Source organism: Camarhynchus parvulus, chromosome 24, assembly GCF_901933205.1.
Source record: "Camarhynchus parvulus chromosome 24, STF_HiC, whole genome shotgun sequence".
Taxonomy (NCBI): domain Eukaryota; kingdom Metazoa; phylum Chordata; class Aves; order Passeriformes; family Thraupidae; genus Camarhynchus; species Camarhynchus parvulus.
Genome location: NC_044594.1, coordinates 3,649,268 through 3,672,476, shown reverse-complemented (window position 1 = coordinate 3,672,476; position 23,209 = coordinate 3,649,268). Strand labels below are relative to the sequence as shown.

General features: G+C 48.9%; 1 protein-coding gene across 1 annotated transcript; it reads left to right on the top strand.

Annotated features, from left to right (window-relative positions):
- Positions 1-13,630: 13,630 nt before the first annotated feature.
- Positions 13,631-22,531, top strand: SCN3B (sodium voltage-gated channel beta subunit 3). Its single transcript, XM_030964827.1, has 6 exons — positions 13,631-14,387; positions 15,783-15,946; positions 17,972-18,197; positions 19,694-19,832; positions 20,878-20,974; positions 21,393-22,531. The coding sequence occupies exons 1-5, from the start codon at positions 14,333-14,335 to the stop codon at positions 20,939-20,941; spliced, it is 648 nt and encodes a 215-aa protein (XP_030820687.1). The 5' UTR covers positions 13,631-14,332; the 3' UTR covers positions 20,942-20,974; positions 21,393-22,531.
- Positions 22,532-23,209: the final 678 nt, after the last annotated feature.

Here is a 23,209-nt window from a genome sequence, read left to right as displayed (position 1 = left end):
CTGGAGGATGGTTCCCTCCTCCTTTGGGGTGTCCTGCCTTCTGACCTACTTTCAGCTCTTGCTTTGTAAGTCAATAAACACAAAACTTGGCCTCCCAGTCTGTGCATGTCTGGGAATGGCATCATCTCTTCCCCAGTGCCAGGGCTGCCAGCGCCTGCACTGGGGCTCAGGGCAGGGAACAATCCTCACTCTGAGCCTGTTTCCCAGCAAGAGATGAGATTTGGGCATTTTTGGGCATTTTTGGGCATTGATTCCCGCAGCATCTGCAACCTGGTGCAGGTCAGGGCATGGCACAGGTCACAGTGCTGCCTCCTCATTTTTGAATTCCGTGCCTGATTCTTTGCTTCTCTGTGTCTTCCCTCCCTCCTTCCTGGAAATTCATCTCTGGTCTGAGGCGTTTGGCCCCCTGGGAATGCTCTGCTGCCTGCAGGGATCCCAGTGATCCTGTGGGGATGTGCTCCATGGTCTGGTCACCGTCTCAGTGCCATAAATCCTGTCACACCCACAGACATCATTCCCATTAGACTAATTTGTCTCCTACTGACTCTCAGCAGAACCTTGGGCTGTGCAGGCTGTTAAACCCCAAGGATAAAGGTGTGGATTGCAAATTCAAGACTTGGGAAGAACCCTGCCTGCAAGCAGTGAGGGAGAAACGGGAGTGGGAAAAATGAGCAGCTCGACGAGGGTGTGAGGGTGGCTTGGATTTGGGGATATATGGAGAATTTGCTGGGAAAAAAAGCAAATTATCAATTTCCCTGCAGAAACTGAGAGAAAATGTTGAACACCCCCACTGGAGCAGGTTCTGTGTGTGCAGCCCTGGCTGGCAGCAGGGTTTGTGCCATCTCTGCCCTGCTGCTCCTCTCTGTGCCCTCTGCCAGAGCTGTTTGCCAGCTGCCTGCTCGCAGACAGCATTCCCAGGCAGCTGGTGATGGGCAGGACTGTGGGAATGCTGCTTCCTCCCCACTTCCTACAGCTCCCAGACAAGAACCTCCAGCACGTGTGAGCAGCTCCAGGCAGAGGCTGGGGAGCTCTGTTGGCCTTGCAGGAGGAAATTCCAGTGGAAGCCAAGGCTGGCTTGACCTCGTTAGAGGCAACCAAACACTTCCTTTCCCAAAAAGCTTTTCTTGTGTTGCCAAAGTGAGTGTTGGGCTCTGCTGTTCCAGCCTCCAGGCACTTCTCCTGAGCAGGAATTCTCTCTTCTCCCACAGCCTGCTTTAGTCACGTCTCTCCCTCCTGTTTTTCCCTTTTTCTCCCTCCCAGCAGCTGCTCAGCTCTTGGATGCAGTTTGGCACATCCGATCTGTGGTTTGGAGCTGAAAGGAATTTACATTTTGGTGTTCAGGGAGATTTTTCAGGCATGCAGAGCCACCCCATGAAATATGAGTTGATGGAATCAAAACTGAATTATGTTTTTAATAATTACATTGAAGGGATCAGCATAATATATATTTTTTTTTAAGAAAGTGGTATTAAATTAGCTCTAAAACAGCTGGAGATAAGGAATTGTGAACTAGCAATGTTATCCTGCATTTCCATGGTTCAGTCTGAGATCTGCTGGGCCAGGCAGGGCTGGGGTTTGGGTTGGACCCTTCCAAGTGAGCTGAGCTCTGGTTTTATTGCTGGGACAGAGTTTCCATGGGATCAGGAAATGCTGCCCCTGCCAGAGTGAGCAGATCCCTTTGGTGGCAGTGTCAATACTTGGAGCAAAACCAGGACAGGACAAGGAGGCAGCTCCTGAGGCAGCATTTTGGCTTTGAGACTAAAATAACTCACAGGAGGATCTATATTCTGCTGGAAATGCTCCTGGCTGCTGGAGATCTTCCTGAAAAACCTCAGCCTGTGTTTGGAATCATGCCACGGATTCCCAGATTTACTGAAAAACCTCAACCTGTCATTGGAATCATGCCATGGATTCCCAGATTTCCCTGAAAATCCTCAGCCTGTGTTTGGAATCATGCCATGGATTCCCAGGTTTGGGGTCATTCTTGCTCCATTCCATGCTGAGTCTGGGTCATGGGAGGTCTTTCAAGCTGCCCGATGAGCACTTTTTGCTGGAAAACATTAAATTAGCAGGTCATGGAGTCAGCTTATAGAGAATCGTGGCTATTTACATATTTAATAACTTGCACATCATGAAATGCAGGTGATTTGATGCCTCAAGAAGGAAAAACGCTTGGGAAGAGGGCAAAAAACAAAATGAAACATGCTGCCAAGAGGAAAGCTGATTTTAGTGCTGGAACCCATCAAGACACATGCATAAGGACTTCAGCTTTAGAAACCCACCCTGTTCCTTCTCATCCCATCCCCTTCAATTCCTTCTGCCAAGGTCCCATTTCTGCAAGTCCTTGCAAAAAAAGTGAACAGGGAGGATGCAATGAAGGCTGCTGCTTTTGCTTACAGAGAGGGGCCAAGGCAACACCAGAGGGGTTAGTTTAGATATTAAAAAAGATTTCTTCACCAAAAGGGATGTCAAGCCCTGGCACAGTGGAGTCACCATCCCCATAAGGACTTAAAAGATGCAGAGATGTAGCATTTAGGGGCATGGGTTAGTGATGGGCTTAGCAGTGGATCAAGGACTCTCTGAAGTTAAAAACACAGAAGTTTTCAGTACTCTAAAGCACTGAAGTGCTCTGTGCTGGCTCCTGTCTGTCCCAGGAGGGTGTCACCAGGTGGGGAAGAGCCCATAAAGCTCTGCCTAGAAAGGGAAATGAGGTGAGGAGGTTTTGCTGAGCAAGAGGAAGGAGGGAAGGAGAAAGACTGACGTTGCTAAAGCAGCCCTGGCGTGCTCATGGGGCAGCAATGAAGGAATGGGGGTCACTGTGGGGGTGGAGGTGCCATAAACCGGTCATTACAGCAGGAAACGGGAAGTGCAGGGCCCTCACCCCTGGGTTTAATGGGTGGCCTTGAGCAAATCACCTCACCTGGACTTACCCCTCCTGGGAGGGAGGGTTTGACACTCTGTGGGTTCAGGAGATCAAGGATTTTATTGTTTTATGGGTGGATGTGCACCCAGTGCCCACAGAAGCCAGACGGAGGTGCAGCATTGACCCTCCTTGTCTGTATTGTCTCTGTAGCTCAAATTCAATATTTATAGACCCCAGAGTAGCTGGGAAAGGAAAATCATCCTTAATACTCTTAATACATAATACTCTTTATTCCAGCTGAGGAGCTCTCTGGCGTTTTAGAGGAAGCACATTCCTCTGTAAACTGAGATGAGCTTCCAGCTTTTCTGGAGGATGTGTGAAGTTTTATTGCTGCTGCCTCAGAAATGGCTCCATCCTTGTGCCTTCAGAGCGTGCACTAATGTGCTTTATTGCCTGAGCTCTCAGAGAAACAGAAATATTTATTTGTGAGCTGCTGCCCTGAGGTGCTGGGAAAGGGTGGTGATGCCTGTGGCGCGGAACAAAAAGGCTTTTTTTAGAGCACCTCGTTTCTTGGAAAGTGATGTGTCCATTCCTTGTCTGATTTGCATCAGGATGGGAGGGAGGAGGAAGAGGAAGGACTTTTGTCCAGGGGCGGGTGTTGACGGTTGTCACAAGGTTTTCGGGGTGAAGGAAGAGACGAGATGGGCTTCATGATCAGAAGGCTTGATTTATTAAGTTATGATATATACATCTATTATAACTATACTAAAAAGAAAAAGAAAGGAGAGTTTCCAGAAGCTGCTAGCTACTTAAAAATAGAAAGTAAAGAATGAATAACAAACCAGCTCTCTCAGACTGTGTCTGAGAGATCTCAGTTCTGGATTGGTCACCAACTCTAAACATCTAAACTGGGCCAATCCAGGCAGACTTGTTACATTCTACAGCAGCAGATAACCTATTGTTTATGTCTGGTTGCTGAACTTCTCAGCTTCAGCAAGAAAATCCTAAGAGAGGATTTTTCATAAAAGAAATGTCTGTGACAGGCAGGGAGGTGTCCTCTGTGGTGGAGCAGCTGGAGAGGGTTCCATGCAGGAGAAGAGAGCCTGATCCTTGCCAGACAAACAGATCTCACTCAGAGCAGCTGGCTGAGCGCTCCTCTTTGGGCTCTCTTTATGGTTCATTGCTTGGCTCTTTTTGGAATGAAATTCCTGGCATAAAACTGATGTCTTTTATAGAAAAATATATTTTTTTTTCTCTCCTTTCCAAAGGCTTTGCTCAAACACATTTGTGGCAAAAAGTGACACCCCCCCCCCATGGTTTTCTCACCACCCCTGAGGGTTCTGAGCTCTGCCTCCTGCGCAGAAAAGCTTGATAACATAAAATATTCTATTTTATGGGGTTTTCCAATGACAACTGTTCTTCCAGACACATTTGTAATTGAGGATTGTTAGCACTGAGTGAAGAAAGGTGAATTAGGTGCTGTGATCATCCTGAGTGCAGCAATGGCCAGAATTCAATAATTCCTGTCCTGCTGTGGGGAAGAGTTTTACAGCAACTTCCATGAGCCAGAGAGGAGTTTGATAAGAGGATCCACGTTTACCCCTGAAAGAATTTCCTACCAAGGTCCTTGACACAGAAACCAAGAAAGAAAGAAGGAGAAATAAGAGAAACCTGAAGTTAAAAACACTGTTTATTCCATAAGCACTTTGTCTCTTGTGACCAATGAGTAAAGTGTAAACGGAAGAGTTTTGTAGGAATGTATAAAAAGCATCCATGCTGTAATAAAAACAGGTTTGAAACCTTCTGAACGTGGAGTGTTGCTTTGTGTTGTCCCCATCTCAACTGTGACACTGCTGGGCTGTGTGTGTAGTGCCATTGGAATGGGAATGGCTGTGCTTAGTGGGTCACAGCAGTCACCTTTCACCTCCTTCTCCCTGGGTTTTTGTGGCCCAGGATGCTCCCAGGTTACCCACTTTGATATAAAAGCTATCCACTTTGATATAAAAGCTATCCACTTTGATATAAAAGCTGTCCACTTTGATATAAAAGCTTTTATCAGTGTGAACAGATTTCATTGTGCTCTGACACCATCACTGTGGCTCCCTGTCCCAGCTCAGCTGTTATCACTGGCTGATTGTAACTGCTCAAGGATCCACTGGCGCTGAAAAACAGAAATAAGGAAATAATTTGAATAAAACAAATAAGGAAGAAAAAGAGATTAGAGCCCAAATGGTTTCCATTTTGATAATTCACAGAATCAATGAATCACTAGGTTAGAAGAGAACTTTAAGATTCAAATGTATGCATTAGAATAAAGAAAATGTTAGGAAAGAAGCAGATAAAATTTTGCTGTTCTCTCAGGACAGCAAAAACAAAACCTTTTTTTTCCCTCATTAGTAGGAATTTTTGCTCATAATAAAATCCTTCTGGGAGCGTGGTGCTGATATTCTGCATTTCTCTGTGTGTGAGGGTGATCAGGACTGACCCTCCCAGTGTCCCTTTGTCCTGGAGCGCCTCCAGCACCAACAGAAAACTCTGTTTTTCCAAAGTCCCACCCAAAAAGGCACTTCTGGTGTTGTTAATTTTGGGGCAGGGCAGGCAATCACGGCACCATTAGGGCCTGGAATATTCCTGGATCCCTTGATTGATCCCCCACACATCGCTGGCAGCTGGCACCAATTCTTAGTCCTGGCCTAAAGAGCAGCTGGAGCTGCTGTCCTGGTTCCAGCTGCCCTTGAAGCAGCAGCCTCTGTTGAAAGAGCTGAAATGAGAGATGTAGGACTCCAGGGGCTATTCAAAATGCAGTTTATTGTACCCAAAATGCAGTTTATTGTATCCAAGGTGTTACAGCAGTCCAGGGTGGTGGGTGACAGAGCTGTGCCTACAGCTGTCAGCTCCAGCTGCAGGCAGGCCTGGAGACCCTTTGGTTTTGGTCACAATGCATTATAGACTTTTCTCTTGGTTACAATGCATTGTATACTTTTCTTTGCTGAGCATCTTCATACAGTAGAACCAATCTATACCTTAACTTTTATCTCTAGCCTATCATAACTTCTATAATTACCATATTCATGTTACTGTTCTCCAATCACTAAAAGTCAGTACATTACAGTTCAAGCTAGAAGTTGGTTTTCGGTTTTCTTGCAGTGGAAAATTCTGAGACCTTTTTTCTACTTGCAACTTTGCTGCCTTGTTTGCCTGTGCTTTCTGCTTGGTAAAAACATCTTCTTGTTTGGGGTGGGTTTATCCTTTGCTCTAAGCCATAAAAACCCCTTCTAACTAACACATCCTTTGCCTCCTTGGTTAGCCAGTGAGACTGGCTCAGCAATTCTTTTCTTCTATATCAAAACTTGCTTCCATCTCTATTCCTTCATCAGACTCTACATTTAAAACTCTTTCTGCCAAGCACACATATCTGTGAGACTTTCTTGTCAAACTTTCATCCTTCCCCACACCCGGTGACCTGCAGGGAATTCCCTGGCTCCTGTGAGCTGCCTCTGCTCTGGGGATGCTCTGCTGGAGAAATTGAGTTATTCCCGAGAAAACCGTTCCTGCAGGAGGCAGAGGAGGAGCCAGGAGCAAGGCAAGCACGTGGAGCGGGGCAGGGCTGGTATTGGATGCCAGGGTTCAGCTGGAGAGGAATTTCTGCATCCCTCCTGCTTTTATTGTGCCGTGGAAATGTAATCCTGGAGGTTGCTCAGAGATGATGATGATGGTGCATCACTCAAGTCCTTTATGGCCAGATGCTTTTAGGATGTGTCAGAGCTGCTCTGTCGCAGACATTTCTTGGCTTTGCTAAACCAAGAACTCAAATCTTCGGCCTGAAAGCGGAAAATTTGCATTTGCTTGCCACACATTGATTACTGCAGCTGTTTAGTTGCCGTGTGACACTTTAGTGTCGATTTGCACCCCCAATTTTGTTTTTTTTTTAAATTGATGTATTTCTGTAGCATTTCACAGCAGCTGGGGGAAAAGGTGTGATGCAGACACCTCAGCTGCTTGTAGATAAACTAAAGAGAGTTTTCCTGGAGCGGTGATTTCCAGCTGAGGATCTCACTCACTAAATCCTGGGATTTAGAAAGGCTGCGGTGCGCATTTAGCCGGGGGTTTATAAAGTTTTTGTGGTGCTGGGACTCTCTGGGGTGAATAATGAGTGCAGTGCCCGCGGGAGGAGGCAGGGACAGCCCGGGCTGTGTCCGGCCCCGGGGGCACAGCGCTATCTGCCGGGAATGCGGGAGCGCTGCTCTCCAGCATCACACACCGCCGGGTCAGGGCCCTTTCTGACCCAGACATGGGGCATTGAGAGATTCTTAAATAAAGATTTAAAAATTTTCATTCGATTTTCAGTGTCATGGGAAAGGTGAGACAATACAGATGTTATAATTCACTCCATCGCAATCAGAAACCAACTATTTTCTAATTATAATATACAATAATATATGATGCTCTCCAGCATCAAACACTGCCGGATCAGGTCCTTTTCTGACCCAGATATGGGGCATTGAGAGGCTCTTAAATAAAAATTTAAAAATTTTTATTCCATTTTCAGTCTTAGGAGAAAGGTGAGGCAATACAGATGTTATAATTCACCCCATCGCAATCAGAAAGCAACTATTTCCAATATTTCCAAACCAACTAGTTATAACATTCAGTATTTTATTTTAATTACACCATAAGTGTTTCCTGGCCTGTCAGCTTTTGCTACACCATTCTGTGAATGCCCTAAAGCCAATCTTCTAAATTTACCCCTCGTGAGTCTTAGTACAATACATCTTCTATTCTACAGTACATCTTCTATTCCATTCCCTTCCATTCCCTTCCATTCTATTCTATTCCATTCCATTCTATTCTATTCCATTCTATTCTATTCCATTCCCTTCCATTCCCTTCCCTTCCATTCCATTCCGTTCTATTCTATTCCATTCTATTCTATTCCATTCTATTCTATTCTATCCCATTCCATTCTATTCTATTCCATTCTATTCTATTCCGTTCCATTCCATTCCATTCCATTCCATTCCATTCTATTCTATTCCATTCCCTTCCATTCCCTTCCATTCCATTCCATTCCATTCCATTCCATTCCATTCCATTCCATTCCATTCCATTCCATTCCATTCCATCCTACTACAGTACATCTTTCATAGTTCTATTTCTCTAAAGTATCCAGTCTTATTTGCAAAGCCACCCTTTGAAACATTTTTTCTAGCTCCTTTCCTCTCACAACAATATTGCGGAAACCACTAAAATAAACAAGCTGTGGCAGAACACCCAGCCAGGAGGAGGTGCCTGCTTGGACACCAAAGTGCCAGCAAGGAATTCTCTTTGGAAAATTGGTGTTTTGGGGAAAGAAAATGAGATTTTACTGATTCAAAGCTCTGGGTAGCTTCTGCTATTTTACACAGCAGCTTTGAGTATGACCAGGGAGATGTTCTTCACTGACAAAAAACAAAAGACCTTTCAAAAGACCTTTAAGCTGGAAAACTGTTTCCTCCTTCCTCTTTCTCTTCTGTGGTGTCTTATTTATTACAAATGTGTTTGCCATTTTAGGTGAAAGAGGCTGACTGTGTGCTATGAGAAGGACAAAGCTGGGAACCCCCAGATGGAGGGTGCAAAACACAGCCAAAATCCCCAAAGGTTTCTGTCTCACAATGGGGAACTTGATTGTGCAAAGCAATAAGGGGGATTCGACCAAAAATCTCCACTGCAAAGTCTCCTGGTCTTTTAAGGGATGTGGGGATGATTTATGTCCATGTTTCCTGACAGCTGAGAGCAGATTCAGCTTTATTTCCTTTATTCATGTTTAAGGAAAAGCAGCAGCCAAGGTAAGACAGCAACATTTGCTGAACAAGCTTTCCTCCACAAAAACACAGTCCTCACCCAGAGCTGAAATAATTGATGCACTTGTGTGTTTTACAAGCAGTGAGAATCCCCAAATTAAATGAGCAGATGTCAATGAGTATGGGTGGCAACCTGACACACTAATGGGTTCCATCCAGGGCCGAGGAGAGGCCTAAAAGCAAATCTGAAAGTGCCACCTCATTAGGCTGGGATGGCTAAAGCAGCACACACAAAGGCTTCCCTCTGTGCCTGATTTTCTTGGCATCCACTCCCAGAAATCAATGCCCAAAAGCACCTGGAGCCACACCAGGACTTAGAATTTCCAGGATGTATACAGTCACACCCCTGTAAATATAGCCGGTTAAAGGTCTGGGAGGTAAAAAAAAAATAAATAAATTGTTGATTGAATTGCTGACCACAACGTGCCAGCAAGGTGCAGGAATGTGCTCTGTGCACACAGAGAGGGGAATTTTCAGCCTCCAGAGCGTGGCTGCTGCTCCAAGGAATCCCTGACCCTGCCAGGCTCCTGTGCATGCGCAGCTCTGCCTGGGTGAGGCTGCTCCTCGTTTCAGAAAGCATTTCCCTGGCTCTGGAAGGCTGGGAATGCTCTGGGAATGCTCTCAGGCTGCTGGCAGGGGCAGCCACTTCTGGCTCACAGAGCTTGCTGAAATCCTGCCCCTCTGGCTCTGAGTCCTGATGGCAAAGCAGCCCCCAGAGCCAAGGATAAATAGAGGAGGCTGAGGAGAGGAGGATGGCAAAGGAGCTGAGACTTGTGGGCCCTGGGGGAAGAAGGGAGAGCACTAAATCAAGGACAAGCTCGATCTGTGTCTGACAGAGAGAGGTCCTGCAGGGTGTGTGTGACAGAAATCACAGATTTGCTCAGGATGGAGCAGAGCTTTGGGGAATCGTGGGGCTATTCACACACTGTTACACTCCATGGGGAGGTAGATTGGCAAAAAAAAACCCCAAAAAACCAGTACAATGCTGCTTTTTTTCCTGCCTCTGTTGAGGTTGGGTTCGGAGTGCTGGAGATGGTATTTCATGTCCAGACTCAGATGTTTATTATTTCTTATCTATTTCACAGTCTTACAAGTCCTGAGTTCTACAACATTCTCCCAACAAGCTACAAATTGGCTCGCTATCTTTCTCTACAAGGCTTTTTAAGGCCAAACTATCCAATTAAGAAATGGCACCTAAATTATTTTCCCTTCTCACCCAAAGCTCTCAGTATCCAGGGTTCCAACAGAACAACACAAACGCAGGTGTGATTTCTGTGTGGAGAGAGCAGGTTGGGCAGCTGAGGCACTCTGGACCTGCAAATAAAGGAATTAATGAGGATCTACCCCTGGAATATTGCCTGGGAAGGGGCTGGGTGCACCTGGAAACTGCAGATCACATCCTCAGCATCAGCTGGGAATGAAGGCACAGAGGTGTGTGAAGAGCAAAGCTGGAGTTGCCTCCAGTTTAGAACATTCAGATGATCCAGGGGCTGGCAGGTACACCGGGAGCTCATTTTAAACCTCGAGCGTGAAAAGAGAAAACTGAATGAGCCTTTCTAACCCCCCAGGCACCCTGAGAAAGCAACAGAGAGAGAGAGAGCAGCCCTCCCTTGCCTGGGATTCGTGCAGCACGGATGTTGGAGTGCGTGGGAAGGGTGCCTACATCCATTACATCCAACCTCTCTAAATTGGCATTCATTATCCTGCAGGGCTCCTCTGCACAGCCCTGCTCCTTCCATCGTGGCTGGAGCAGGCTGAGGAGCACAGAGGGGCTCCTTTTCCCCCATTCTGAGCCTCGGCGGTGGCAGGGAGCACAGAGGGGCTCCTTTTGCCCCATTCTGAGCCTCGGGGGTGGCAGGGAGCACAGAGGGGCTCCTTTTCCCCCGTTCTGAGCCTCGGCGGTGGCAGGGCTGGCTGTGGGAGCCCCGCAGGGCTCCGGGAGCAGCTGATGCCGTGCTGGCTCTGCTGTGTCCCCCAGGCTGATGTGCTGGGGATGGCAGAGGAGCCCAGACACGCAGGGCTCCGTTCCCACTGCCCTGTCCCAGCCTCAGGGACCATGACAGTGAGGGATTAGTGGGGGCAGGGTGCTGAAATTATTTTTATCTCCTCGTCTTGTTGTGCCTGTGCACAAGTGCCAGCCTTTTCAGCCTTTTTTTTTTCTCTTTTTTATTTTTTTCCCTCCTGCGAGGCATTAACTGGGTGGGTTGCCATAGCAACCCCTGTACGATAAGTTGGGCTGCTTCTTGCGGAGATTTCTCCCTCAACACTCGAGATTTCTCTCTGTCTGGGCGTTGCATCCCCTTCCCCATGTCCCCTGGAGCGGCAGTGCCCTCTGGGGTGCCCCAAACGCCACCCCTGCCCCCCAGGGCTGGGGCAGGGCAGGAAGGAGCAGTTTGTGCATCATCCTGGCGTGGGAAGGGGTTGGGAGGAGCTCTGCTCTCCATCCCTTGTGCAGGGCTCAAAATTGAAACAGCTTTGAGTGTGACATCCTGATTATTTGCAAGTTTTCCTGAAGAGGGCAGGGAGGTGTTTGCTGCTTGTCCTAAGCAGGCACAGGGTGGCACTGGAGTGGTTCCCAGCTAAGCCCAGATTGTAGGAAGAGTGAAATTATGTTATCCTTTCATTCAGAGAGAACCCAGAGAGGTTTGCTTTGAGCACAAAACCAATACAGCTTGTGGAAGGTTAAGAATCTGGGTGGATTTATTGCAAATCACCTTGGATCTTGTCTGTGGTAGGCTCGAGGTGAAGAATAAACTTCTCCAGAGCTGGGGAAGAGGGTGTGACCTCCCTGACATGTGACTTTTCATCTCAAAATCCACCCAAATCCACGGCCAGTTTCACCAGAGGTTTCCTTCACCTCAGGGCCCCATTTCCCTCCTTTAAATAGCAGCTACAGCGCTGGTCTGGAATGGAGTCACTGAGGTTGGTACATGAGTGATTCTGAGGGAAAACTCATTACTTTTTCAGGATGTTTGTTTGCCAATATCATTTGAATAGTTTGGCAGGCAGGCTCTGGGGTGCCTGGGGTTAGAGGAGAAAGGTTTCTGCTTCTACCTGAGGAGCAGCAGGAGTTGAGCGTCAGTCAGTGACTCTGACTGAGTCAGTGTGGTCGAGCTGCTGCTTCCTCTCAATCCTCTTGGCCCCTGAGTCTCGTCCCTGGCAGGATTGTCTGTAATAGATGTAATTAGAGCGGCAGCAGCACAAACAGTGCAGCCCTGCTGATCCCTGCTCTGCGTTCTGCCAGGGCACCTGCCTGCCTGGGAATAGCTCTCATTTCCATGGAGCTCTGTGGAACAGGTGGCTGTCAGAGGACAGAGCCAGGGATGTTTTCCAGCAGCTCCTGGGGCTATAAAAAAACCCACCCTCGGCACTCATCTGCTGTGCATGGGATGGATTGTTCCAGAAGGGGTAGGAGCAAATCCTTCTGGCTTAACCTGCCCTTTCCTTTGTGCTGTTGTGATGACAACAAGGGGAAATGGGACAAAAGAAATGGTTCAATGTCCTTCATGCAGCTCTGGGTATCACATTTGCTGTGATACCTTAAAATCAGATTTTAAGGTTTCTCTGTCCATGATGGATGACTTCTAAGGGGGGGATGGAACACTGGCATCAGCACCCTGCAAGTTGTTGGTCTCCCTGGCCACACCTGGCTCCTGCAGGTACATTAAATAGATTTATTTTCTTCTGGTGGGCTGCTGGAAGAGAGCACAGGAGCCCAAAGAAGCCTGTGAGCATAGGGGACAGTGAGGACAACCTGACAGCCAGCGTGTGGCTTTGGCCAGCCCCTGCTGGGATACTTCAGGCTGCAAAGATTTAGGGAATCCCAGCCAGGTGTGGGCTGGAGCAGGGCACAGCAACCTGTGCAGCCAGCAGAGCGAGGCAGCAGGAGGCAGCAGGAGGGCGTCCCTGGCTGGGAATTGCTCAGAGCAGCCACTGGAGCCTGGGCAGGGTGACGTGCAGGCAGCTGCTCTGTGTGGCCGCTGGCAGATGATGAATGCAGCCTGCTGACACAAACACAATTAGGTGATGTCTAGGAAAAGCCTTGGCTTTGTTCTGTGTGCCTGCTTCACTCCGGCAGTGCAGGGACCTGGTCTCACGCGTGTGCCCCTGTGCCCACCCCTGGGGAGGGCACAGAGCTGTGGCAGCGGCACCACCAGTGGGGTGTGCCCAGCTGGGAGCCCCAGCACAGCTGGAGCTGATTTTTCTGCTGCCTGCAAACATCTCTGGCTGGGTCTGACCACCTGCACGCTGAGTTTTGGCACTGCCAGTCACTCCTGGGCCATCCTCTGGTGGGGCTGCTCAGGTTTAACTCAAGAGATTGTGCTGTGTGTGGAGCTGCAGGTGCTTTAAAAGGAGCACATGTAACAAAAGCTTCATTTCTCCCTCTCTGTCCACTGTGACCTTCAAAGCTGGAGCAGCCCTCCAGGGCATGGTGGCCCCTGTCCAAGGAGAGAAAGCCCAGCCTGCTGCTGGCATTAAATTCCCTGGAATCAGGCAGGAACATGAGGCAAGAGGATTTCCCAGTATTTCCAACTGTGACCTTCAGAGCCGTGCAAATGTTAGTATTAAACTTATTAGCAGCAGAGGCCTTTCTGTGACCCCGCAGGGATAACTCCCCCCATTCCCCCCCATCTCCTGGCTTTTTTTGGAGGCAGGACAGTGATGCTGATCTGTAGAGACAGGACAAGGAGCGAGGGGTACAAATGGAAAGAGGGAAAATTCAGATTTTGGGAAGACATGCTTTGCTGTGAGGGAGGTGACAGGGCATCCAGGGAGGTGGTGGCTGCCCTGGACGTGCTCGAAGGTTGGATGTGGCTTGGTGGGAGTTGTCCCCACACATGGCAGGGGGTGGGACTGAGCTTTAAGCTCCATTCCAACGCCTTAACACTCCGTGCTTATGTGACATCCTCTGTGCGGTGTCTCCAGCCGAGCTGGGCGCTGCCCGCGGGACCACCGGAGCCCGGGGCTGCTTGCGCTGAGCCGGGAGGGGCTGGGGGAGGCGGCCGCGCATGTGCCGGCCGTGCCCCCCGCCCGGGCTGCTCCAGCATCCTCGGCATCCTCCCGGGCATCCTCCCGGGCATCCTCCCGGGCATCCTCCCCGCCGGACTCTGCGCTCTGCAGCCCGCGCAACAAAAGCGCAGCGGCCGCGCCCCGCGGAGCCGCTCCCGGCGCGGGGCACCTGCTGCTGCTGCTGCTGCTGCTGCTGATGGTGATGGTGATGATGGTGATGATGATGATGATGATCCAACCCTGCTGCTGCTGCTGATCCAACGCTGCTCGCGCTCCGCTCCGCCCGCGCCCTGCGCAGCGCCGGCCGCGCCCGCGGAGCCGCGGAGCTGTCCGGGCTCCGTGCAGGCTCCGGGCTCGGGCTCCGTGCAGGCTCCGGGCTCGCGCTCGGGCTCTGTCCGTGGTGCTGCCGCCCCCGCGGCCGAGCGCAGCCCCCGGACCGCGCCCGCCCGGCCGCTCCCCGCCCGGCATCCTGTTGCGCCGGGAGCGCGGCGAGCGGGGGAAGAGCATCCGAGAGCATCTGAGAGCATCCGAGAGCATCCGTGAGCATCCGAGAGCAGCATCTGAGAGCATCCGAGAGCCATCGTGCCGAGGAGCCTGAGCGCCGGCCCGGCTCCGAACAATGGCTGCGCTGCCGCGGCTGCTCTGCGCGGCCGCGCTCGCCCTGCTGCTCTGGGGTAAGTGCTGCCATTCCCTCTCCCACCCAGCGCCGCTGGAAAGAAGGGAGGATGCTCTCTTCGAGCCTGCCCTCCGAGTGGGGCTTTTGTTGTCGGGAGAAGGGAATTACGCTCGTGCGGAGTTGGTGTGGGTGTGAGGGAGTGAAAACACCTCCGTGCCGAGCACAAAGCGTGTGCTGGTCCCTTGTGTTTGCTGTCGGTCTGGGGTTTGCAGCGTAATTTGACATCGAGTTGCCTCGGGGAGGGTGTGCAGCCCATTAAGAGGTGCTTTAGTGCCTGTTTCCCGTGCAGTCTGTGTAAACTGGAGTTAATCAATCGATTGCAGCTGCAGTTTGATTCCTGCCACGAGAATAGGTTGGGTGGTTTTGCCACATTCGATGTGCGTGTGCCTTGAGCCCTGTGTGTGGGTGCCTGTCTGTGTGTACAGATCTCGTTTCTCGGAGCAAAGCAGGATCCAGGAGCTTTTCCTTATTTCTCCCTGGAAGCTGCTGCTGTGTGTGGAGCTGGTAGTATGGGAGAACTGGAACCAGGCTGCTTCCAGGAATAGTCCCGGGATAATATGTTGCTTGAGAGAGTGGGTTAATGGTGCCTCAGAGGCTGGGGAGGAGGGAGCAGCCAGCAAAGTCAGCGTCTGGGCTCTGGAGACAGCCTTGGACAGACAGAGCCCGGGATTGTTTAGCCCGGGGGACAAATGTCAGCAGGGATTTGGTCGGAGATGTGGTGCTGAAACGATCCCTTCCTGCTCCAGCGTGTGGCCTCACATGCAACCATTTCTGTCCTCCTTGCAAGAGCAGTATTCAAGAGTTGCCAGCCTTAGCACAGCTCTGATTGGAAGTGTTTTGAGCAGGAATGCCTGGGAAATCAATAACTCCTCCTGCTGCCAAATTCACTCCTGTCCAAGCCCCTTGGCTCCCAGTAGTGCCCATGAACAGGAAGGGTGCTGGACCTTCCCAGTTTTGCTGAATTAAAGCATCCAGACCTCCCAATTTAGCACAAAGAGTGAGCTGTTCCTCCACTCTGGAATTCTGGGCTTCCCCTCATCCCAGAGTGTAATTGCTGCTCTAACAGGAGCATGCCCAGCACGCATGGGAGGTAATGAACAATGCCTTTAAAGTGGCATTAATTACCAGGGAAAGATGAAAGTTGTGGCAAAGCAGATGCTGGAGAGGTGAATCTATGTGAAGTGATCACCCTCTGTTAATTATTATGAATTATTAATATCTCAGGAGAAGGAAGCTTGGTAAAATTTAACATTTGAGACTTAATCTGTTATCAGACAGCTCTAGTAATAAATCAAGCCATTTTCCATTAGGGACATTAATGCCGAGATGTGAATAACTGATGCTTCTCTAATTCTGTCTTAACACTTCTTTCTCTGCTGCTCCTCTCCCCCAGCTGGATTTTGCTCCTCAGTGTGTGTGGAAGTCCCATCTGAGACAGAGGCTGTCCAAGGGACAGACATGAAGCTGCTCTGCATCTCCTGCATGAAGAGGGAAGAGGTGACAGCCAGCACGGTGGTGGAATGGTACTACAGGCCCAACGGGGGGAAGGATGAGCCTGTATGTGTGACTGGGACCTGAGTCCTTTCTCTTTCTTTCCTTGCTTATCCCATTTCCACACCTGGGGGCAACACGAACTCCTGGCAGGAAAAGCTGCAATCAGTTGTTGAGGTCAAATATTTGGGTTGTAGATTAATCAATGCCAATTTCCAGTCTCATTCCCTCAATACCTCAAGCCCAGGATGTCAAATATGACTGACCTTTGGCACCCTTGTCTGAATCAGTTCTGAATCCCAAAGCTGGTTTTATGGAGGTGAAATTAATTAAAATAAATCTGCAGGGTAGGATTTACTTCTTTTTGCCTCAGAGAAAGCAGTGTTATCCCACCTGTGGGAGGATCTCTGGGAGCTGCTTTGGATCCCTGTCAGGAAAAGGTAAAATTGATTTTCAGAGTGAATCAAAATGGAAATTGGACAGATGAGGAGCAGCTGGAATTCAAGAGAGAATGGTGAAATGGAGAACTAGATAAAGGCTGAGTGCACTGATTTCTTTCTAGTTATTTTATCTGAGTCTGAAGCATTAAATCAGTGGCTGTGATTGAGCAGGATGACAAATATTCTCCTTCTGTCTGAGAACTAAAGGGACCAGGCTAAGGAATGAGATGGGAACTCACTTCCAGTGCCCCAGGGGATGCATTTGCCAGTGGCAACCCAAAGAACACCAACCACAGGTCATGGTGGGACTGTGGTCAGCCAGAATGTCACACTGCCATATTTGTCCTGCAGCACTTCCACCTCAGCTGAATACCCCAGGGCTTCCCAAAAGAGCTGTTGGTCTTCACTGTGGGTGTTCTGTGGTTCTTTCCTCAGGGGATCTGACATGCAGTGACTCTCAGGCACATTGCTGGGCATGAAAAATCCCAATTTTCATTCCCATTGCTGATTTTTTGTGTCCACATGCATCTGTGTTTTGCTGTGCCTTCGTTTTTCTCCCTCTCTGGTGGAGATATTGGATTCCTGATCACTCATTTTCCTGTCTTTTGTGAAGTCACCTGATACTTTGAGGCAAAGGATGATGGAATATGAATAGCTGCTGTTACCAAGGGAGCTCAGAACATCCCTGAGTGTAGCTGGAGGGGGATGCTGCCCCTGGATCATGGCATGGTGTTGTCCGAGGCAGAGATTAACCAGCACATCCCTTTCTATTTCCCCACAGATCTATCTATATTTATATATATATATATATATTCCTCACAGATCTATCTATCTATCTATCTATCTACCTACCTACCTACCTACCTATCTATCTATCTATCTTCCTCACAGATCTATATATCTCTTTATATTTATTCCCTCACAGATCTATCTATATTTATGTATATATTTTCCTCACAGATCTATATATCTCTTTATATTTATTCCCACACAGATCTATCTATATTTATATGTATATATTCCTCAAAAATCTACATATCCATTTATATTTATTTCCTCACAGATCTATATATACTTATAGATATATATTTTTTCCTCACAGAATTTATCTCTCTCTATATATATATTTCCTCACAGATCTATCTATCATCTATCTATCTATCTATCTATCTATCTATCTATCTATCTATCTATCTATCTGTCTATCTTCGTCACAGATCTATATATCTCTTTATTTATTCCGTCACAAATCTATCTACATTTATATATATATATTCCTCACACATCTGTATATCTCTATATATATATCTTTATATTTATTTCCTCACAGATCTATCTATATTTATATATATATATATGTATTCCTCACAGATCTATACATCCCTTTATTTCCTCACAGATCCATCTATATTTATATATACCTCAAACATCTATATATCTCTTTATATTTATTCTCTCACAGATCAATCTATATGATCTATATATCCATTTATATTTCTTTCCTCACAGATAGATATATACATAAATAAATATATAGATATATATTCCTCACAGATCAATATATTCATTTATTTTCTCACAGATCTATCTATTTTTATATATATATATTCCTCACAGATCTATATATCCCTTTATATTTATTCCCTCACAGATCTACGAGTACAGGAAAACCAACCACGAGTTCCCGAGCCGCTTCAGCGGGCGGATCCAGTGGAACGGGAGCAAAGACATGCAGGACGTGTCCATCACCGTGGTGAACGTCACCCTCAACGACTCAGGCATCTACACCTGCAACATCACCCGCGAGTTCGAGTTCGAGATCCACCGGCCTCTCTTCCAGAGCTCCAGGGTCATCCACCTCACCGTGGTGGAGGAGGGTAGGAGGCTGTTTTGTGCTCTCACTAACCAAGGTGACCCACCTCACCATGGTGGAGGAGAGTAGGAAGGTGTTTTGTGCAGTCACTGGGCTGGGTGATCCACCTCACCGTAGTGGAGGAAGGTAGGAGGCTGTTTTGTGTTTTGTGCTGCCCCTGGCCAGGGTGATCTATTGGAATAATTACCAATATTGTGGACAGGACGTGCCTGAGCTTGTCTGGCCCTGTTGCTGAACCAAACAGTGGCACTGTGGTGTTTCACCCCACAGACACTTTTGGCTGGCTGGGTGCTGCAGCTGGGCCCATGGGGACAAGTCCAGGCCTGCAGGAGCTCTGGTGGTGCTGGGATGGAGCTTCCCCCCATAACAGGGGCTGCTCCTCAGGTTTCCCTCTGTGGAGAAGCTTTAAGTGATGGTGAAGGAAAGGAGTCGGTTCTGATGGAGGGTTTGGATCCAGAGCTTCATTCTGGCCCACAGGCCTCTGAATGCAGCACCAGCTCCAACAGAACTCCCTGAGCCCGTGGTTGCTGTTCCTGGCCAGGGTGATCCAGCTCCCCATGGTAGAGGAGGGTAGGAGGCTGTTTTGTGCTCTCGCTGGCCAGGGTGACCCACCTCACCGTGGTGCAGGAGGGTAGGAAGGTGTTCTGTGATCTCGAGGCCGTGGGTGTTGTCACCACGGTGGACAGAGTTTGTCACTGCACCACGGGAGAGGGCTCTGAGTTTGGCATTGACAAACGTGGCTCAGGAAGGAAACCTGTGGCTTGTTTGATGGCTGGAGGCTGTTTGTGGGCCCAGGCTGGTTGTGTGTGAGCGTGGGAAGGCGCGGTGGGCCGGGCACAGCTGGGCACAGCTGGGCAGGCTCCAGCAGAGGTTTCCGGCTCCGCCGGTGGCAGCTCTGGTTGTTACAGCGATGCCTTTCCCAGGGAGCCGCAGCGATTCCTTGCTGCCGCCCCCTCCCTCCTGGAACAACGACTGGTTCTCCATTTTGATGCCAGTCTCCTGTTTCTCCTCCTTCCCTCTGTGGTGCTCCTGAGTATTTCTGCTCCTCTGGGTGCTGCTGGGTTCAGTGCTGCAATCGCGGCGTGTTACAGACAGTCCAGGGGATTCTGCTGCTCTCTTCAGAGAGGGCCGGGAGATTTCAGGCCTTTTGTCTGCCCTTTCCCCTCCCTCTCCCCCACCAGCACCCCGGTGTTTTGATCCTTTACAAATCACTGGCGGCACAACAGAGCCGAGTAACACCAGCGAGTGGGACACGGGGAGGAAACAGAGCGTGAGGGTGAGATGGGTGAGCAATCCATCAAGATGTGGGGGTGGCAGAGACAGGGCTGTGTGTGTTGGATCTCTCTGTGATCCCTGCCTGTTGCAGGTCTCTCTTGCTCACCCACAGCCTAAAGGCACCTGGAGATTCTGGCAAGGTGGTTTAGGAAGGATGACACAATGGTGGGAAGTGTCCGTGGAGCTGCATGGAAACGATCAGGGGTTATTTCATTTTATTCACAGCTGGAGAAGACTTCACCTCTGTCATCTCAGAAATTATGATGTATATTCTGCTGGTCTTCCTCACGCTGTGGCTGCTGATTGAGATGATCTATTGCTACAGGAAGGTGTCCAAGGCAGAGGAGGCTGCCCAGGAAAACGCGTAAGTGTGAAACACCTGGAGGTGAGATCTGTTCTGCAAGAGCTCCTCACACGACCCAGAGCTCTCAAATGTGCACAGACCCGTGCTAGTACAGGACAATCAGGTCTAAAATTGGTGATTCTTTCTTCTTGATGATTGAATAAATTGTGTAATACTAATTCCTTCTGCCTCACCTCCTCTACTGTAAAACCCCAAGGAACTGGTTCTGCACCAGCAGGAACCTGGGCCTGTAGGGTGTCCACAACATGGGACAGACCCTGTGTAGTTTGCCAGAAATCCTCCATAAAGTCTCAATACAACTTGAAATGAATGACACTCAAACTCTGAGATGTCCAAGGCAAAAAAGGGGGTGGTTTATTTCCAATATTTATAGAATTCCAAAAGTGACCATGGATTGGAGGATGAAATTGCCACCTCTCCAACCACACTGGTCAAACCAGCAGCCCATCAATTCTCTCCTCCTCCAGAAAAGAATGCAAAGCAATCATTTACATGAAAAGTATGTGAGAAACTCCATTACAAAAATGTAAACATCAGAAGGCTTAGAAGAACTTTAGAAGAACAGGGCAACAAAGGTCAACAAAGTGAGTAGTGATTCAAACATGCTGGAAGACTGCAGGAAGACTGAACTTTGCTGTGGCTTGGGCTGGTTGGTGTTTGCTGTGTCCAAAGTCCCTGCAGTGTTTAGGAGCACCAACACTTTGCTCCCTCACACAACACCCCAGGCAGGGAGTGAGCACTATTGCAGGTTTGGACCATGTGGAGATGCTCTCCTGGAAGGTCTGGTTTCATCCTGGCCCATTCCTATCTTTCCACACACGTGGCTGGGATTAGAGCTCTCTTTGTACCAAGCAAGGCTGGCTGTGTAGGATTTTGGAGCAGGGAAGACCCGGTGTTTGCTCCTGCCTGTGCCCAGGAGTTTCCCTCTGTGAGCATCCACAGGGGACATTTGTTACCTCAGAGATGCTTCCAGGCATTCAGCAAAGGTGAGTTTACCCAAGCTGGGCTTTACACTGTGTGCTTTCCTCCTTCCCTCCAACTACAGGACAGACTACCTTGCAATTCCATCGGAAAACAAGGAGAACTGTGCTGTGCCTGTGGAGGAGTAGCAGAGGGGAGGCAGCGCAGTGAGCGGCACCAAGGTGGGTCATGGAGAAGCGGTCACTCCTTGTGTCTGTCCACCCCTCAGCTTCCTTGTGGTGGGGCTGGAGACTCCTGGAGCATGGCTGTGCTTCCCTGGAGCTTCCCCAGAGACCTTAGAAGCCATACAGGTGTCTTTAGGTGTGGGGTGTGCTTGTATTGCTTGAACCCCCAACCAACACAGGCCATGATGTATTTATGTCTCCATTACCTATTGCTGTGGAGTTGGGAATCTTCACTTTCCCTGGCACAAAGGCAATTGTAAGGGCTCTGTCTCCAAAGGAAACACGTGCTAGGAAGGAGTTTGTGTGCTACAGATTAAAATCTGGATCTTTTACTCTCTCGTTCACCTCCGGTCAGTGCTAACTCTGTTGCCATCCTCACCCCTGTGAGCTCCAAGAGGAATTGTCTCCCTTGCAGGGGCTCTGAAGACAGAAGGACCATGCCACACCAGCCAGCTTTGAGGGGAGCTCTGCGCTGTCAAAGGAGGAGCAGGGGGAAGTGTAAATTCTCTTCCGTTTGCCTTGGACTCTGTACAGCCTTGACTTTGGTCCTGTGACCCACCTGAGCTGCCAGCCCGGTGCTGAAGGACTCCTCTGTGGAAGCATGCTGAGCAAAAGGGTGCGGGCAGCACGGGTCCTCCCCGACTTTCAGTTCCACCATCACCTCAATGGCTTTGTAAATGTCACCTGTCACTTCTTAGCTGCTCTCACCACCACCTTGATTTGCTAAATGTGCTACTTCTCCACTGCAGAGGTTAAGGGTATGTATGGCACGCTGCTCTGAGCTGCAGGAGTGCGAACAAGGATCTCTTAGGGGGTTATTCCACCACATACTGCGGCCCAAGCGGTTTTCTTGGTGTTAAAACAGGAAGAATTTAATTAATTAATGGAGTCACTCTGAATTTTAGGCTGTCCATGCACAAGCAGAGTAGGGTGAGGACTGTAATGCACTAAAATTGGAAATGTGTAGTAGGAAGGACAGGTCTCTGTCATGTTCACACTTTCTTCTGGAGGGAATTGAGAATACAGACCATGAATTGTTCCTGCTTTGGGAAGCAGGATGATGTAAGTATAAGAATCCCCTGTGTCCCTGTCATTTATCAAGTGTCAAAGCCCTCATTCCACCTGCCTGGCACAGCAGGTTTGCTCCTGGAGTACACTGAGAGGAGGAACCTGCAACAGCTGGCAAGGCAGCAGGACAAGGTAGGGGATCCACCTTTTCCTGGGAAACCCCAAAAAGGAAGGCAGCCTCATGCTGGTAGGCAGGAGAAATAAACAGGATGCAAAGCCCCCATAGCTTAATAAAATGGTTGTAGTTTTATAACTATGATGGTTCTCTGGTGCTGTAGCAGCACCATCTAGAGGGATAGACAGAAAACACCCGCTTTTCCCAGTTAATCCTAATTCTCTCTTGAGGTAATTAATCACCAGTATAAATAGTCTGGATTAATCCTAAATGATCTTCTGATGCCCAGGAATCACCCCAGAAATTCCACCTTTCCTATGCAAACTTACCTTTTCTGAGGGTTAAGCAGAATAAAAATTGTTTTCTGCCCTTCAATGCAGAGCAGTTGAGCTCAACAGCTGGGATTGGAAGGGAAGAAAAGGCAGAACCATTGGCCAGGGTGGAATTGTGCTGTAAAACCAGGTGGGGAAGGCTTGGGTTTGTTGCATGGCAGAGTTGTGACATCCCTGCTGCAGTGGAGCCTGCGCTGCTTTGCCAGAGTTGACAAATTCTGCTCCATTTGTAAAGTAGCTCCAAGTGCTCGTGACTCCAGGCATGCTCCCCACCCACGGAATCCCCTCTGCTTTGTTCCGCTGCTTTTTATGTGCTGGCTAAAAATCACAGAAATTACCCCATTTGTAAGGCAGGCTCAGGCCAGATTTCCAACTGGCACTTGCTCAAAACCCTTTTTTTAGAGTGGGTGTCAACTTTAGTCAACTACTCCAGCAAAGTCTTGGTAGTAGGATTGCTCCCAAACTCAGAGCCAAGCCTGGCAAGGGGAGAACATTTTCCAGATGAAGTACACTCACAGTCTGGGCAAGAGTTCCCAAAATCCTGGTATCCAAAAGGGATATCCAAAAGGGATATCCAAAAGAATATCCATGAACAGTCAGCCAGATGCCATCTTTTTCCCTATCCCAGTTTGCCGGGCAGAATCCTGAACTCAACAGAGGAGGGACTGGGTTGTAACTCTGGGGTTTCCAGCACTGCCCACGGCTCTGAGCCCATTT

Coding starts and splice junctions, on each gene's coding strand:
- SCN3B (XM_030964827.1), top strand. CDS start 14,333: ATGGCTGCGCTGCCGCGGCTGCTCTGCGCGGCCGCGCTCGCCCTGCTG. Junction 15,947..17,971: donor ACGGGGGGAAGGATGAGCCT/GTATGTGTGACT, acceptor ATTCCCTCACAG/ATCTACGAGTACAGGAAAAC. Junction 19,833..20,877: donor GAGGCTGCCCAGGAAAACGC/GTAAGTGTGAAA, acceptor CTCCAACTACAG/GACAGACTACCTTGCAATTC.